We start from the raw sequence: 17017 nt of genomic DNA, 5'->3' as shown, positions 1-17017 counted from the left end.
TCTCTCTCTCTCTCTCTCAATGATGGTGTTGAGCCTGCTCTCAAAACTCCACTCATACTCAATGTTATAGAGTGTGAACAGGCCCTTCAGCCCCACGTACCCACACCAACCAACATACTCCATCTGCACCAGTCCCACCTGCCCGCGTTTGGTCCGTATCCCTCTAAACCCGTCCTATCCATGAGCCTGCCTAAATGTTTGTGAACCGTTGCGAGAGTACCCACCTCAACTACCTCGTCCGGCAGCTCATTCTGTGCAGGAAGGGACTGCAGATGCTGGCAGATGCTGGTTTATATCCATGATGGACAGAAAATGCCTGAGTAACACAGCGGATCTGGCAGCGTAACACAGCGGTGTGAATGTTGATTTCTTTTCTTTCAAGTAACTGCTGCATTCCCTCCCCTCCCTCTCCCCCTCCCCCTCCCCCTCTCCCACCCTGCTCATCCCACCAGTCCCACTGTATCCCTCATGTCATCACATCTTCCACAGCCAACATTGGGCAACTATGGGCTGCACCCTTCCTGAGGCCATCTGTTGCCCGCCCGGATTTGTTCTGGCCTTTTCTCGCCTCTTGTTTATGTACGCCCTCCCCCCCCCCCACCCCCCCCCCCCCCCCCACACACACACATCTCTACTTTCAGTCTGAAGAAGGGTTCCGACCCAAAATGTCACCTATTCTTTTTCTCCAGAGAAGCTGCCTGACCCGCTGAGTTACTCCAGCATTTTGTGTCTATCCACTCGTACTCAAGTTCCAAGTTCGATGTTTCCCACCCACCTTCCAGGGACGCTTGCTCTTGCAATTATACAGAGATATTAGGCATGGTTTGAACATTCGGCCAGCTCTCTGTCATATGCTACAGTGTCTGGAAATTAATATTGTTCCTTGCCTTTGTGCATAAGGCAGGTATCTCAGTGAATGGCCTGAGGGGTTAGTTGTCATCCGCCATAGAATATTGAACCTAGAACTGTACAGCACAAGAACAGGCCCTTCGGCCCACAATGTCCGTGCCAAGCATGATGCCAAGACCAACTTTGGGCATTTAATCCATTCAATGTGATCTTGGCTGATCATTCTCAATCAGTACCCCGTTCCTGCCTTCTCCCCATACCCCCTGACTCCGCTATCCTTAAGAGCTCTATCTAGCTCTCTCTTGAATGTATTCAGAGAATTGGCCTCCACTGCCTTCTGAGGCAGTGAATTCCACGGATTCACAACTCTCTCTGAAAAAGTTTTTTCTCATCTCAGTTCTAAATGGCCTACCCCTTATTCTTAATCTGTGGCCCCTGGTTCTGGACTCCCCCAACATTGGGAACATGTTTCCTGCCTCTAATGCGTCCAACCCCTTAATAATCTTATACGTTTCGATAAGATCCCCTCTCATCCTTCTAAATTCCAGTGTATACAAGCCTAGTCGCTCCAGCCTTTCAACATATGACAGTCCTGCCATTCCGGGAATTAACCTCGTAAACCTACGCTGGACGCCCTCAATAGCAAGAATATCCTTCCTCAAATTTGGAGACCAAAACTGCACACAGTACTCCAGGTGCGGTCTCACTAGGGCCCTGTACAACTGCAGAAGGACCTCTTTGCTCCTATCCAGAGATGCTGCCTGCCCCACTGAGTAATTCCAGTATTTTGTGCCTATCTCCACTGTGCTGTAACTGAGCTGATGTCTCTTCCCTGCAGGTCATCGCTGTGACGTGAACTCCCGGTCGGGCCGGTGTTCTCCGGGGATTTGCCGGAATGGCGGGGCGTGTGTGAACCTGCTGGTGGGGGGCTTCAAGTGCGAGTGTCTGCCGGGGGAGTATGAGCGTCCGTACTGCGACGTCACCACCCGCAGCTTCCCCCGGCAGTCCTTCATCACCTTCAAAGGCCTGCGGCAGCGGTTCCACTTCAGCCTCTCCCTCACGTGAGTCCTCACTCCCTCACTGTAGATTAGTTTGGAGAAACAGCGCGGAAACAGGTCCTTCGGCCCACCGACCCCGCGCCGACCAGTTACACTATCCTACACACACTGGGGACAATTCACAATCTTACCGAAGCCAATTAACCTACAGACATGTATGTCTTTGGAGAGAGGGAGGTAACTGGAGCATCCGGAGAAAACCCACGCGGTCACGGGGAGAACGTACAATCTCTGTTTAGTCAGCAACCATAGTCAGGGACGAATCCGGGCCTCTGGCGCTGTGAGGCAACAGCTTTACCGCTGTGCCACCGTGCCATCCTCAACACAATAGCACCGGGAGCAGAACCTCTCTCCCAGGGCAGTAGGCAGCATGGGCTCGATCCTGAAACCGGAGCACCCGGAGGAAACCCACGCAGTCACAGGGAGAACGTGCAAACTCCACACACTCAGCACCCGTGATCAGGATTGAACCTGGGTCTCTGATGCAGTGAGGCAGCAGCTGGCCACTGTGCCGCCCTGCTGGCATTTATTCTCGAACACTAACACTATGAAGGTGGCACAGTGGCTTAGCAGCAGAGTTGCCGCCTTACGGTGCCAGAAATCTGGGTTCAATCCTGACTACGGATGCTGCCTGTGTGGAGTTTCCACATTCTCCCTTTGACCACATGGGTTTTCCCCGGGTGCTCCAGTTGCCTCCCACACTCCAAAGATGTTTGGGTTTGTAGGTTAATTGGCTTCTGTAGATTGTCCATTGAGCAGTTGTAAATTGAGCAGGTGGGGGCGGGGGGGGGGGGGGGGGGGTTGGGGGCTGAGGGAAAGGGGGATTGGATAATGGGGGAAAATGGTTATGCACTGGGTACAGGGAAGAGAGGAGAGGAAAGGGCAGAAACAGGCCCTTCAGCCCACTATGTCAACGCTGACCATCGATCACCCGTTTACACACATTCTATGCTATCCCACTTTCCCTTCCATTCCCAACACACCCGGGGCCATTTACAGAGACCAATTAACCTACAAAGCTGCATGTCTTTGGGATATGGAAGGAAACCGGAGCACCCGGAGGAAACCCATGCAGTCACAGGGAGAACGTGCAAACTCCAATCAGACGGCCGCCAAGGTTGGGATTGAACCTGTGTCTCTGGAGCTGAGGCCGCAGCTTTATCAGCTGCACTACTCAGCCGCCCCTGCCAACATTTATTCTTGAATTATAACACTGAGGGCGGCAATGTGGCGCAGCTGGGAGAGCTGCTGCCTCACAACGCCAGAGACCCGAGTTTGATCCTGATCTCGGACACTGTCTGTGTGGAGTTCGCATGCTCTTTCTGTGACCATGCGGTTTTCCTCCGGGTTCTTTGGTTTTCTCCCACATCCCAGGGCGTGCGGGTTTGTAGGTTAATTGGCCGCTGTAAGTTGCCCGCGGTGTGTAGGGAGTGGATGAGAAATTGGGATAACATAGAGCTAGTGTGAACTCGTGATCGGTGGTCGGTGTGGACTTGGTGGGCCGAAGGGCCGGTTTCTATGCTGCATCTCTAAACTAAACGGACTGCTCCCAAAGTCTCTGACAGTCCTGCAGCTGCACAAAGGGCAGGAGTCATCATTGTGAAGCATATTAGTGAAGCACGTGTTTTTTTTATATACAATGATTGGGTAGTTTCATGATGACCAACCCTCAGGCTAGCCATTTGAAAATTAAATCGCACATCTATTTAATAGCATGGGTTTAAATTCTCCAGCGGGCCTGGTGGGATTCTGATCAATGGTCCATAGACCTGGCGGTTTGTCCCACAAATTAACCGTGAAGCTCAGACCCTCGGGAGCAGCGGTGATGCTGATGGATGAAAGACTGACCTGTTCATGCAGCTATTGCTTACGTTCTTAATGTGTTGCTTCAACCTGCTGGGACTTGTAACGCGTGCGCCTAAATTGCCACTTCCAGCCACCATTTAAATGCTCATGTTACCATCAGCAGCTGCAGGGGTTTAGTGCTCGAACGGGCATAATCTGCTCCTGTTTTGAGGTCCTGGTGTCGTCGGCAGTGTTGGTGCTTTGTGCCGTACCTCACTTGCCTCTGGTGCTGACGGTACAGAACTGTATTAAAGTGTAGCCTCTACCCGCCCACCCACCCTGCAGCCCTGTCCATGGGGAACTGTAACCTCAAATGTGCTGTGACCATGTTGTGCAGGACCCCACTGTTTAGAAGGGTCGCGCCCCGAAACATCACCTGTCCATGTTCTCCAGGGATGCTGCCTGACCCGCTGAGTTACTCCAGCACTTTGTGCCTTATTTTGTAAACCCGCACCTGCAGTTCCTTGTTTCTGCGCACCCACTGTTTCTATTGTCACGCGTACCGAGGTAGACAATAGACAATAGACAATAGGTACAGGAGTAGGCCATTCAGCCCTTCGAGCCAGCACCGCCATTCAATGCGATCATGGCTGATCACTCTCAATCAGTACCCCGTTCCTGCCTTCTCCCCATACCCCCTCACTCCGCTATCCTTAAGAGCTCTATCCAGCTCTCTCTTGAAAGCATCCAACGAACTGGCCTCCACTGCCTTCTGAGGCAGAGAATTCCACACCTTCACCACTCTCTGACCTACAGGTACGGTGAAAAGCTTTGTTTTGCATGCTATCCAAACAGATCAGTTAATACTAGACATAAATACAATCAGACCAAACTCAAGTGCAACAGGTAGAACAAGGGGTAAGATACAGAGTGCAGAATATAGTTCTCAGCACTGTAGCGCATCAGTTCTAGAGACAAAGTTCAATGTCCGCAATGGGGCAGAGGTGAATTGGACAGCACCGTAGCTTACGGAAGGACTATTCTGAACCCCAATAACTGAGGGGAAGAAGCTGTCCCTGAGTCTGGTGCTGCGAGCTTTCAAGCTTCTGCACCTTCTGCCGGACGGGAGCGGGGAGACGAAGTAATAACCAGGGCAAGTCTTCTAAAGAGTTAGCAAATAAGCCATTATTTTCGTGTCAAGCATTGAATCAGCTTCTGTACCTTCTGCAAGACGGGGGCGGGGAGATGCCTTTTCTCTGCTCATCCATGGGGGCAACATCTTTAATTTGTGTTTTTGTCGGCCGCATGTAGTTAGAGCTCAGATTTATCATTCACAGTGTGTTTGCTTTACTATGTTGTCGGCTGTTTTCAGAACTTTCCTGGAAGGTGCTCCATTACTGAAATAGCATGTTGGGTTTTGTGTGAATGATTGCCTGACCTAGTCATCGTTCAATGGGCAATGATGTTATCTGCAGTCATACAAAGGGTAGGGCTACTGCCTCACAGCGCTAGAAACCCGGGTTCGATCCTAACTGCAGGTGCTTGTCTGTACAGAGTTTGTACGTTCTCCCCGTGACCGGCGTTGGTTTTCTCCAAGATCTTCAGTTTCAAAGATGTACAGCTTTGTAGGTTAATTAGCTTGGAGTAAACGTAAAATTGCCCTTAGTGTGTGTAGGATAGTGTTAATGTGTGGGGATCGCTGTACGGTACGGAATTGATGGGCCGAAGGGCCTGTGACCACGCTGTGTATCTGATTTGAACTAAGCTTTCATTGGAGAGGTTTAATCTGCTTGTTCAGTGCAGTACATTTAAAAATATATACCATGTATTGAGTCTGCTCAAGAATTAGCTGGAGGCTCTGGTTTTCTTTCTTCCTACACCTTTACATTTAATAATTTCATGTGGGGGTTCAAAGGAATGTAGGAGTTTTGTTACAGCTGAGGATATCTGGGGCTTCATCTGGTTATTTGTGATTAAAGCAACAGCTGCTAACAGCAAAGTTCTTGCTTAAATATTGTGGATTTACGCAAGCAGAATATGAGGTTTGCACGTGCTCTCACTCTAATAATGGAGGGGCCCGGCTAAATAGGTCCGTAGGGGAATGGGAAGGGGAGTTAAAATGGAACCGTACAATCAAACAGCACGACCAAGGTGTCCCATCTAAGCATTTGCCTCGTATATCCCTCTAAAACGTTCCTATCCATGTACCTATCCCAGTGCCTTTAAAATGTTGCTTTCGTGGTACCTGTGTCAAGTATCCATGGCAGCCCTTTCCATTAAATCTTCCCCCCCCTCCCCCCGCACCTTAAAATAGTCAGCAATCGTGAGCTCCAGCACGCCTGATTTTCATATCCCCCAATTTTGGATGTGAAAGGTCTATTTTGAGCTACCAGTTTGACTCCACAATCAATTCCTCACCTAGAATGGGATGGGAGGTGAGGGCAGAGAGCATGGGATGTCACGGCATCATATTATAAAAGCCATGAAGTTTGCCTTGTCCAAAGTAAACACTTGGGGATCTCGCCAGAACAAAGCCAGGAAACGCTCAGCCCAGATCAGCTGCAAAGCTTCGGAAAATGTTGCAATGTAGCGACCATAGAGAATGGTCCAGGTCGTCGAACCCTCGGATTGGCCAGTGAGGTCACGTGTGAACGCGACCATGGGGATTGGTCCAGGGAGCGACATCGCTGATTGGCCAGCGATGTCATGTGCGCGTTTGGCGCCCGAAATAGTTAGTTCGGCGAAGTCTTCGAAGAAGACAGTAAGTTTTTGATGGTTGTCCTTTACCTTGTTGTTTAACTCTGTATTCGAATATTGCGGCTGCAATAAACTTCTTCTACAACCAACAAGTTTCCGGACTCGCCATATTGGTGACCCCGACGTGATCTGGACGATCACCGACTATGCAGGGACCCGACGCCTCGTCGGCGATGGCCGCGCCGGGCACACCGGAGTCAAGCGCGGTAAGCGTTCACCTTCCGTGGTTTTGGACGCACGCACCGCAATCTTGGTTTATACACACCGAAGCTCAATTTCATATAAAGAAGATATCGGACGACTCCACGAGGTATTACTACCTCGTCAGCGCTCTATCATCGGAGACGACCACGCGCGTGATGCGGTTCATCGTTAATCCACCTGCGGAAAGCAAGTACGAGGCCCTGAAGAAAGTATTACTGCGAATCTTCGGGTTTAATAAGCATGGTGGTGCGGCAAGACTTCTGCACCTAACAGATCTTGGAGACCGACTGCCTTCCGTCCTCATGTCCGAAATGATGATGCTAGCCGGTGAGCATACGGATTGCCCTATGTTCGAACAGGCATTCCGCGAGAAGCTTCCTGAGGATGTCCGACTGCTGCTCACGGATTGTTCTTTTAAGGACCCGGAAGCATATGCAGCGAAAGCGGACGCGCTCATAGCGGCTAAAAACAAGGCAAAGGACCAGGCAAGCGGTTCGATCAACAAGGTCTCGACATCAGTGACCACGCCACAGCGACGGCAAGATGGCGCCACGTCTCCCGCCAATTCTCCGAAAGCCCGCCAAAAAGATCCGCACAAGCGCGGCTGGTGCTATTATCACCTACGATGGGGTAGCGAATCCCGCAACTGCCGCTCACCTTGTACCTTCGCGGGAAATGCCTCGGCCGATCGTACCTAGGGGCAGGTACGATTGGCCAGAACCGGCGCCTCTATGTCCATGATCGATTCACGGACACAGAATTTTTGGTAGACACGGGAGCCATCGTCATTATAGTGCCGCTGACCGACCTCGAAACCAGATCGGGTAAGACAGGTCCCACCCTCATCGCGGTTAATGGCAGCCCAATTCGCACTTTCGGTATACGGAAGATGTCCCTTGTGTTAGGCCTCCGCACGTACGAATGGCCATTCATCATAGCCGACGTCAAACAAGCGATCTTGGGAGCAGATTTTCTCTGGGCTTTTTCACTGGTCCCTGATGTCCGCGGTAACGACCTCCGACCCTCCGCCGAAGATGAGCACGTCGCTCCGACAATCGCCTCCTCGCCCAGCCCTACTGTCCAGGCCGTCGTCGCGGCCCCCGACTCGTATGCTGAGATTCTGGCGGAGTTATCAGAGCTGCTCATTCAACGTTTCGACACGTCTTCGGCCAAGCACGGCGTGGTCCATCACATCCGCACCGAAGGCCCTCCTGTTTTCGCTCGGGCCAGGAGGCTACCGCCAGACAAACTGGTGGTGGCACGGGCAGAGTTCAGGAAGATGGAGGAAATGGGAATTGTTCGTCAGTCTGACAGCCCGTGGGCCTCGCCGTTACATATGGTCTCCAAGGCATCTGGGGGGTGGAGACCATGTGGCGATTATCGGCGTCTCAATGCTGTCACCACGGCTGATCGCTACCCCATACCGCACCTACAGGACTTTTCATCTGGGCTGGAAGGAGCGGTGGTGTTCTCCAAAATCGATTTGGTGCGAGGATACCACCAGATCCCGGTGCGACCGGAGGACATACAGAAAACTGCAACGATTACTCCGTTCGGGTTGTTTGAATGGTTGCGTATGCCTTTCGGTTTAAAGAACGCGGCACAGGCTTTCCAACGACTGATGGACCGCGTGGGCCGGGATTTACCCTTTTTGTTTATTTATTTAGACGACATCCTGGTTGCCAGCACCTCAGTGCAGGAACACCAGGCCCACTTGCGGACCGTTTTCCAGCGGCTCCAAGACCACGGGCTCATAATCCAACCCTCCAAATGTCAATTCGGCCTTCCTGCTCTTGATTTTCTAGGGCACAGAATTACACCTGCCGGCGCCTCCCCTTTGCCCGAAAAGGTGGAGGCTATCCGGGCATTTCCTAGGCCCACCACAGTAAAAGGACTACAGGAGTTCGTAGGCATGGTTAACTTCTACCATAGGTTCGTTCCGGCAGCTGCGCGGGTCATGCGCCCACTTTTCCAATGCCTTGCAGGGAATCCGGTAGAGTTGATATGGTCCCCGACCGCAGAGTCGGCTTTTACAGCAGCTAAGGCAGCTTTGGCAGACGCCACCATGTTGGTCCACCCGAGCCCCTCCGCCCCCACGGCCCTGACGGTTGATGCCTCTGACGTGGCGGTGGGCGGGGTTCTGGAGCAGCAGGTCGGTGGCCGTTGGCAGCCTTTGGCGTTTTTCAGCCGGCAACTAAATTCGGCTGAGCTGAAGTATAGCGCATTTGACCGAGAGCTTTTGGCCCTCTATTTAGCTGTTCGTCATTTCAGGTACTTCCTTGAGGGCCACCCATTTGTGGCCTTTACGGACCACAAACCATTAACATTTGCTTTTTTTAAATTGTCTGACCCATGGTCGGCCCGCCAGCAGCAGCACCTGACTGCTATCTCCGAATTCACCACCGATGTCCTTCATGTCGCGGGTAAGCTTAATGATGTTGCTGACGCCCTGTCTAGACCTGCTTTTCCCCCTATTTCGGCGGTGGACTGCGAAGTGGATCCCCAAGAGCTTGCGGAGGCACAGCTTCTAGCGGATACCGCTTCGGCATACCAGTCCACCACTTCGGGATTGAAGTTGGCCCAGGTAGCTTGTGGGTCAGAAGGCACAAAAGTCTGGTGCGATGTTTCTCTTCCCCGTCCCAGGCCGGTAGTACCGCCCTCCCTTCAGCGCCGGGTTTTCGATGCCATTCATGGGCTGGCGCACCCGTCCATCCGCTCCACCTCTGCTTTGGTAGCAGCTCGGTTTGTCTGGCATGGCCTACGTAAACAGGTAGCGGGTTGGGCGCGTGCCTGCATTCCCTGTCAGACCGCTAAAGTCCAGCGCCATGTCCAGCCCCCCGTACAGGATTTCGAGGTCCCGGCTGTTCGTTTTTTCCACATCCACGTGGATTTGGTCGGTCCTTTGCCTTCCTCCCGGGGCTACACCCACCTCCTCACGGTGGTGGATCGGTTCACCCGGTGGCCAGAGGCTTTCCCATTGTCTGATATTTCGTCAGCGTCTTGTGCTAGGGCTTTGGCCCTTCATTGGGTAGCTCGTTTCGGGGTCCCGGCAGTTATTACCACTGACAGAGGCCCACAATTCACTTCGTCCCTCTGGGCCGCGCTCGCAGAACTGTACGGGTCCAAGTTACAACCCACGACTGCATATCACCCCCAGGCAAATGGACTCGTAGAAAGGTTCCACCGCCAACTTAAGGCGTCCCTCAGTGCAAGGCTTGAAGGCCCGGACTGGGTAGACCAGCTCCCTTGGGTTCTTTTGGGCATCCGGACTGCTCCTAAGCTAGATCTCGGTGCGTCGTCCGCAGAGCTAGTATATGGCTCGACACTTCGAGTACCCGGAGATCTGTTTCCGGACCCTTCAGACCAGCTGCCTACAGTCCCATCAGTGTTAGCATCTCTCCGGGAACGGGTGGGCTCCCTGGCTCCAGTTCTGACTTCACGTCATGGGTGTCCCATGGTACATGAACCGCCTTCCCTGAAGGACTGTGAGTTCGTTTTTCTGCGAAAAGATTCCCATCGCGCCCCGTTGCAGAGGGTCTATCAAGGGCCGTTCCGGGTTTTGCGTAAGGGAACGGCTACCTTCACCTTAGACATGTGCGGCAAGAGTGAGCTCGTCTCGGTGTCCCGGCTCAAACCTGCACATTTGGATCCGGATCAACCAGTCCTGGTCGGTCAAACCCCTAGGAGAGGCCGACCTCCGTTAGTTCCGCTCAGTCCAGGACCCCCCGTTCCGACAGTTCCTCCAGGACCCCCCGTTCCGGCAGTTCCTCCAGGACCCCCCGTTCCGGTAGTTCCTCCAGGACCTCCCGTTCCGGCTGTTCCGCCAAGTCCGGAACCCCCGGCTCCTGTGGTTCAGGCTGTCCCTCTCCGTACTCGTTATGGTCGCGAAATCCGGCTCCCTGCTAGGTTCCGCACCTCGGGTTCTGGGGGGGGGGTCATGTAGCGACCATAGAGAATGGTCCAGGTCGTCGAACCCTCGGATTGGCCAGCGAGGTCACGTGTGAACGCGACCATGGGGATTGGTCCAGGGAGCGACATCGCTGATTGGCCAGCGATGTCATGTGCGCGTTTGGCGCCCGAAATAGTTAGTTCGGCGAAGTCTTCGAAGAAGACAGTAAGTTTTTGATGGTTGTCCTTTACCTTGTTGTTTAACTCTGTATTCGAATATTGCGGCTGCAATAAACTTCTTCTACAACCAACAAGTTTCCGGACTCGCCATAGCACCATTACTGTGGGAGAAGCAGCCCACGATCCCCACTGACACCCACGGATGTGACCCAGTGTTCTCCGCAATGGCCACAGATAGTTCACAAAATAATCAGCTCATTGAAAGAAGAGGCAGTGTTTCTTTGTGCCTATTTGTGTAACGTTTGTACAAAAGAACTTGCCACTCCGCACAGCAAGTGAAATGAAATATTTTCAGTTGTCTGTGTCTTCAACAATAAAATGGATAGGGGAGGTGTAGAGGGATTGGGGAGGTCGAGCGGGATAGGGGAGTCTAGAGGGATAGGGGAGGTCTAGAGGGATAGGGGAGTCTAGAGGGATCGGAGGTCAAACGCCGGCAGGTTTAGTTCAGTTTCATTTAGAGATACAGTGCAGAAACAGGCCCTTCGGTCCACCGAGTCTGCACCGACCAGTGATCCCCGCACATTAACACTACCCTGCACACACTTAGGACAAATTTACATTTACACCAAGCCAATTAACCTACAAACCCATACAGCTTTGGAGTGTGGGAGGAATCCGAAGATCTCGGAGAAAACCCACGCTGGTCACTGGGGGAATGTACAAACGCCGTACCGATGAACACCCGTAGTCAGGATTGAACCCGGTTCTGTGGCGCTGCAAGGCAGCGACTCTACCACTATGCCACCGTGCTGCCCCAAGTGTGGACAGAGCATCTTGGCCAGCATGGGAGAGTTGGACCGAAGGGCCTGTTTCTGTGCTCTATGACTCTATGTCTCTCAAACCCATTTGACACACATTCTGTTGTGTCGGCAGCTGCCCATTCCTAACTGACTTGCGGTAAATCATGAAGATTAGCAAGGGAAGCGGGGTGGCACAGCAGTAGAGTTGCTGCCTCACAGCGCCAGAGACCTCGGTTCGGTCCGGTCCTGACTACGGGAGCTGTCTAAGGAGTTTGCACGTTCTCCCTGTGACCACGTGGGTGTCCTCCTGGTGTTCTGGTTTCCTCCCACATTTCGAAGGAATTGCAGGATTGTAGGTTAATTTTCTTCTGTAAATTGGCACCAGTGTGTAGGACAGAACCGGTGTATGGGTGATTCATGGTCGATGCGGACTCGGTGGACTGAAGGGCCTGTTTCCACGCTGTATTTCTAAAAACTAAGAAAGCATTGCTTCAATTCCACATAAACCAGGTGAACCATAACGCGTCCTCTCATTACTGGCAGCATGGAAAGACAAACTCCTGACTCGGTAATTTATAATGAACCAATCATCAAAACACCAAAGTGGCCCCACTATTGATACAAAGCATATTTAGTTGAGAGGTAGCAAATGGAAACAGGCCCTTCGGCCCACAGAGTTCACGCTGACCAGCGATCACCTGTTCACTCCAGTTTGATGTAATCCTACTTTCTCATCCATTCCCTACACACGAGGGGCAATTTTACAGAGGACCAATTAACCTATAAACCTGCACATCTTTGGGATGTGGGAGGAAACCGGAGCACACGGAGGAAACCCACGCGTTCACTGGGAGATCGTGTAAACTCCACACAAGAGTGCAGCCGAGGTCATGGTCGAACCTGGTTCTCTTATGCTGTGAGACATATTATCATGAAGACACAAGAGACTGCAGCTGCTGAAATCTCGAACAAAAATAAAGTGATGGAAGAACTCGGCGGGTCAGGCAGTATCTGTGGAGGGAATGGGCAGCCGATGTTTCGGGTTGGGACTGTTCTTCGGCCTAGACTGACAACAGTTTGGGTCAGGGCCCTTCTTCAGAGTATCATGAAACTGTATGACCTTAATTTGGGAAGAAGGCAACTTTTTGTACAGTTAAATAGATTGAGTTAATCAGAATAAATACGCAAAAGTAAAAAAAGAAAATCAGAAAGCAGTCATTCTGTCAAAGAAAGGCTGGGGGAGTGAGTTGACACCACCTGTATGACTCATCAAATGTAATACTTAGTCTGTGAGCCTCACTGTTTGGGTGAATCCATACCGAGGACAAGACATCACAAAAGACAGTGCGAGTAGCATTATCACCTTGCAGTTTGACTCCAGACCTCAAATCCATTGGCTGCAATTAAAATCTTACTCACACTGACACGGACTGCTTTCCAAAGATGTGTCATTGATGTGACTTGAGTGATTTGTACAAAGCTATGGTTGTTTAATGCAGTTCCTTTGAGAGCATAGCCAGTCACATCAATTATTCCCGTTTTATCTCGGTTCCTTGCAGATAGTTTCACTGCCTGCTTGCTTGCGATTACACAAAGCTCAGCCGTTTCATTCCATATCCCAACTTCCCTGTGCTAACTGATACATCAGTCTTAACGCTCTCCTTGTTTCTAGATTTCCCCACAGCCCTGTTCCTTTAGATCCCTGATACCTCCTCCGCCACCTTCAACCTCAGAGTTACGTGTACTTTGTCAGTAGAGCTAGCGTGGCCATCAATTGTCGGTGCGGACTCGGTGGTGCGAAGGGTCTGTTTACATGTTGTATCTCTAAGCTAAATTGAACTCTGGATCTCAACACAGTCTTAGTCCAATTTTTTTTAGCTTAAGGTTTATTACTGTCAGATGGACTGAGATACAGTGAAAAGGCTTAGTTTTGCATGCTAGCTAAAAAGATCAGATATTTCATACGTAGATACAATCAGTTCGAAGGGGAAGGTACAGAATGCAGGATATAGTTCTCAACATTAGTTTAGTTCAGAGATACCACCTGGAAACAGGTCCTTGGGCCCACCGAGTCTACGGCAACTAACGATCACCCGTACACCAGCTTTTTCCTACGCCCGACGGACGATTGACAGAAGCCAATTGACCCACAAACCTGTATGTCTTTAGAATGTGGGAAGAAACTGGAGCACTCGTAGAAAGCCCACGCAGTCACAGGGGGGAAGTGTGAACTCCGTACAGACAACACCTGTCTGGATCGATCCTGGGTCTCCGTCGCTGTAAAGCAGCAACTCTATCGCCGAGCTACGGCTACAATCTTGCCGCCCAAGATTGTTGTGCATCAGTTTCTTAGACAAAGTCCAACGTTCTCACTATGGTAGAGGTGGATCGAACAGTTCCCCAGCTTATGGAAGGATTGATCAGATCAGGCCCAAGGGACTGAATTCCAGATAAAGGTTGAGAACAAACGGACGTGACATTTTGGCAACTTAGCATGGAATCAAGGAGTTGCAGTGAATGTGAATCCAATGGACATAGAAGAGAAAGCACGCCAATGTCTGGTGCCATACCCAGGGTTAAGTTTATGTTTTGTGTTGTCGCGTGTACTGAGGTGCAGTTAAAAGCTTTGGTTCGCATGCTATCCAATCATATCAGATAATATTACACATAGACAAATACAATCGAGCCAAACTCAGGTTTAAGTTGGGTTTAATATTAGTTTATTGTCACATGTACCAAGGTACCGGGAAAAGCTTTTGCTGCTTGCTAACCAGTCAGCAGAAAGACTATACATGATTACAATCGAGCCGTCCACAGTGTACAGATACATTATAAAGGGAATAACATTTAGTACAAGATATAGTCCAGTATTGTCTAATCAAAGATAGTCCAAGGGTCTCCAATGATGTAGATGGAAGGTCAAGACCACTCTCCTGTTGGTAGGATGGTGCAGTTGCTTGATAACAGCTGGGAAGAAACTGTTCCTGAATCTGGAGGTGCATGTTTTCACACTTCTGCACCTTTTGTGGAACAAAGGAAGGGGATTGTGGTTGTTCGAGGCCACTCACCACCTGACAATAGACAATAGACAATAGACAATAGGTGCAGGAGTAGGCCATTCAGCCCTTCGAGCCAGCACCGCCATTCAATGCGATCATGGCTGATCACTCTCAATCAGTACCCCGTTCCTGCCTTCTCCCCATACCCCCTTACTCCGCTATCCTTAAGAGCTCTATCCAGCTCTCTCTTGAAAGCAATCCAGCTCTCTCTTGAAAGCATCCAGCTCTCTCTTGAAAGCAGAGGAGTCCCTCAGAGATGTAGACTTTATGGGCCGAATGGCCTAATTCTGCTCCTATCACATGATCTTATGTGACCTAATCTTCACCTGGTTTCTACAATGATCTTCCAACCTTCATTAGATGTGTCCTAGCGTTTACCGTCGGATACCATAGTCATCATAAATGTTCCCCTAGTCATCAATTGCTTCATCATAGACCAACCTTCCCTCAGGGAATTTATGATTCAAGATTCAAGATTCAAGATTCAAGATAGCTTTATTTGTCATCCAATATTGGACGAAATTCAGTCACCCACAGTCCAACAATAAAAGCATTAAATAGGCATTAAAATTACACAACTCCAAAAACACACAAAAAAAGAAACATCCATCAAAGAAACATCCATCACAGTGAGTCTCCTCCAGTCCTCTCCTCACTGTGATGGAAGGCCACAATGTCTTTCCCTTCTCCTGCCGTCTTCTCCCGCGGTCAGGTTGTTGTGGTTGCAGGCCGCGCCGGACGGTCCGCAGCCTCCGAAGACGGCCGGCTCCGCCGATGATAAGTCCGATCCGGGGCGGGCGAACACGCTGCTGCTGCCGCTGTTGCTGCACGTCGGGGCGGTCGTGGCTCCCGACATTGAAGCCCCCGCCCAGCAGAGAAATATCCCGCGGCCTATCTTAGGCCGCGCCGGACGGTGAAATGTCCGCGACCCAAGCCCCGCGACCCGGGGCGGGCGAACACGCTGCCGCTGCCGGAGCTCCCGACGTCGGCATCCACGCGGCCCGAGCCTAAGGCGAGTCGCAGCCGTTCCCGCAGCCTCCGAAGACGGCCGGCTCCGCTGATGGTAAGTCCGGTCCCCGGACTCTGCGAACCGGAGCCCTGGAGGCCGCCAGCTCCAGGAGTTGGGCCGATGGTAGGCCGCAGCAGGAACGGAGACAACACCCAGAAAACAAAGGTCGGGTCTCCGTTCGGAAGGGACACCTATTTACAATTTTACAGTTCCCCCCCTCCCCCCCACATACACACATAGTACACAAACACAAAAACACCACATCACAACTACAATTAAGACAAAAAAACAACAAAACACAAAGACAAATGGACCGCAGGTAAGCCGCAGCTGCTGTGGCAGCGCCGCCATTTTGGATGACTAATAAATGAAAATTGAAATCCACGACAACATTTTATTAATTTATAAACCTTGAAGGGTTTCCTGTTTTCCTGTTTTTTTTAAAGGCCTTTTGGATTAAAAGTTTGTTTATTTTGCAGGTTTGCCACCGAGGAGAAGGATGCCTTGCTGTTGTACAATGGCCGTTTCAATGAGAAACATGACTTCATTGCCCTGGAGATAATCAATGAACAGATTCAGTTAACATTCTCTGCAGGTCAGTAATTGTTTGGTGTCTAGCTGGACTGGGGACTGCTGGCGTTGTGATTTTATTGGGACTCCTTCATTAAGATGGAGACCTGCGCTGAGGAGGAAGACTTTAGACTTTAGAGATACAGCGTGGAAACAAGCTCTTCGACCCACCGAGTCTGTGCCGACCAGCGATCATTACACTAGCACTATGCTACACACTATGGACGATTTACAGAAACCAATTAACCTACAGACCTGTACGTCTTTGGAGTGTGGGAGGAAACCGGACACACAGAGAAAACCCACGCAGTCCCAGGGAAAACGTGCAAACGTAGTCATGATCAAACCCGGGTCTCCGGTGCTGTAAGGCAGCAACTCCACTGCTGTGTCACTGTGCCACCTTCAGAATAAAAGGAAGTACCTTCAGAAAGGAAATGATGAGTGATTTCTTCAGTCAGAGGATGGTGAATCTGTAGAATACATTGCCACAGACAGCTGTGGAAGTCTAGCCACTGGGTATTTTTAAAGCGGAGAATGATAGTTCTTGATTACTAAGGGTGTCAAAGTTTACGAGAGAAGACAGGAGAATGGGGTTGGGATGGAAAAATAGATCGGCCATGATTGAATGGCGGAGCTGACTCGATGGGCTGAATGGCCCAATTCTGCTCCTATGCCTTGTGATCTGATGATGATATTTGAGGTGCTCTCTATCTACTAGAGATCAAGGAAACAGGCAATTCGGCCCATCTGGGCTGACAAGTGGGCATCAATCCCATCTCCAGCACTTGGCTTGTGGCCGTCTATACCTTCACGATTTAACATATAACAAACATATAACAACTACAGCATGGAAACAGG

At 50.9% G+C, this 17017-nt stretch overlaps 1 protein-coding gene across 5 annotated transcripts in view; it reads left to right on the top strand.

Moving 5' to 3' along the window:
- Positions 1–17017, top strand: part of celsr2 (cadherin, EGF LAG seven-pass G-type receptor 2) — a 198603-nt gene that overhangs the window by 99309 nt on the left and 82277 nt on the right. For all 5 annotated transcript variants that reach the window (XM_078420733.1, XM_078420736.1, XM_078420735.1 and 2 more), the window contains exons 3-4: positions 1688–1910; positions 16069–16184. In XM_078420733.1, the coding sequence (XP_078276859.1) occupies positions 1688–1910; positions 16069–16184 (339 nt within the window). The remainder of the gene's footprint in view (positions 1–1687; positions 1911–16068; positions 16185–17017) is intronic.

The sequence above is a fragment of the Rhinoraja longicauda genome, chromosome 24, assembly GCF_053455715.1.
Source record: "Rhinoraja longicauda isolate Sanriku21f chromosome 24, sRhiLon1.1, whole genome shotgun sequence".
Classification (NCBI taxonomy): domain Eukaryota; kingdom Metazoa; phylum Chordata; class Chondrichthyes; order Rajiformes; family Arhynchobatidae; genus Rhinoraja; species Rhinoraja longicauda.
Note: the sequence above shows the minus strand (reverse complement) of the source record. Positions and strands in the feature narration are given on the sequence as shown.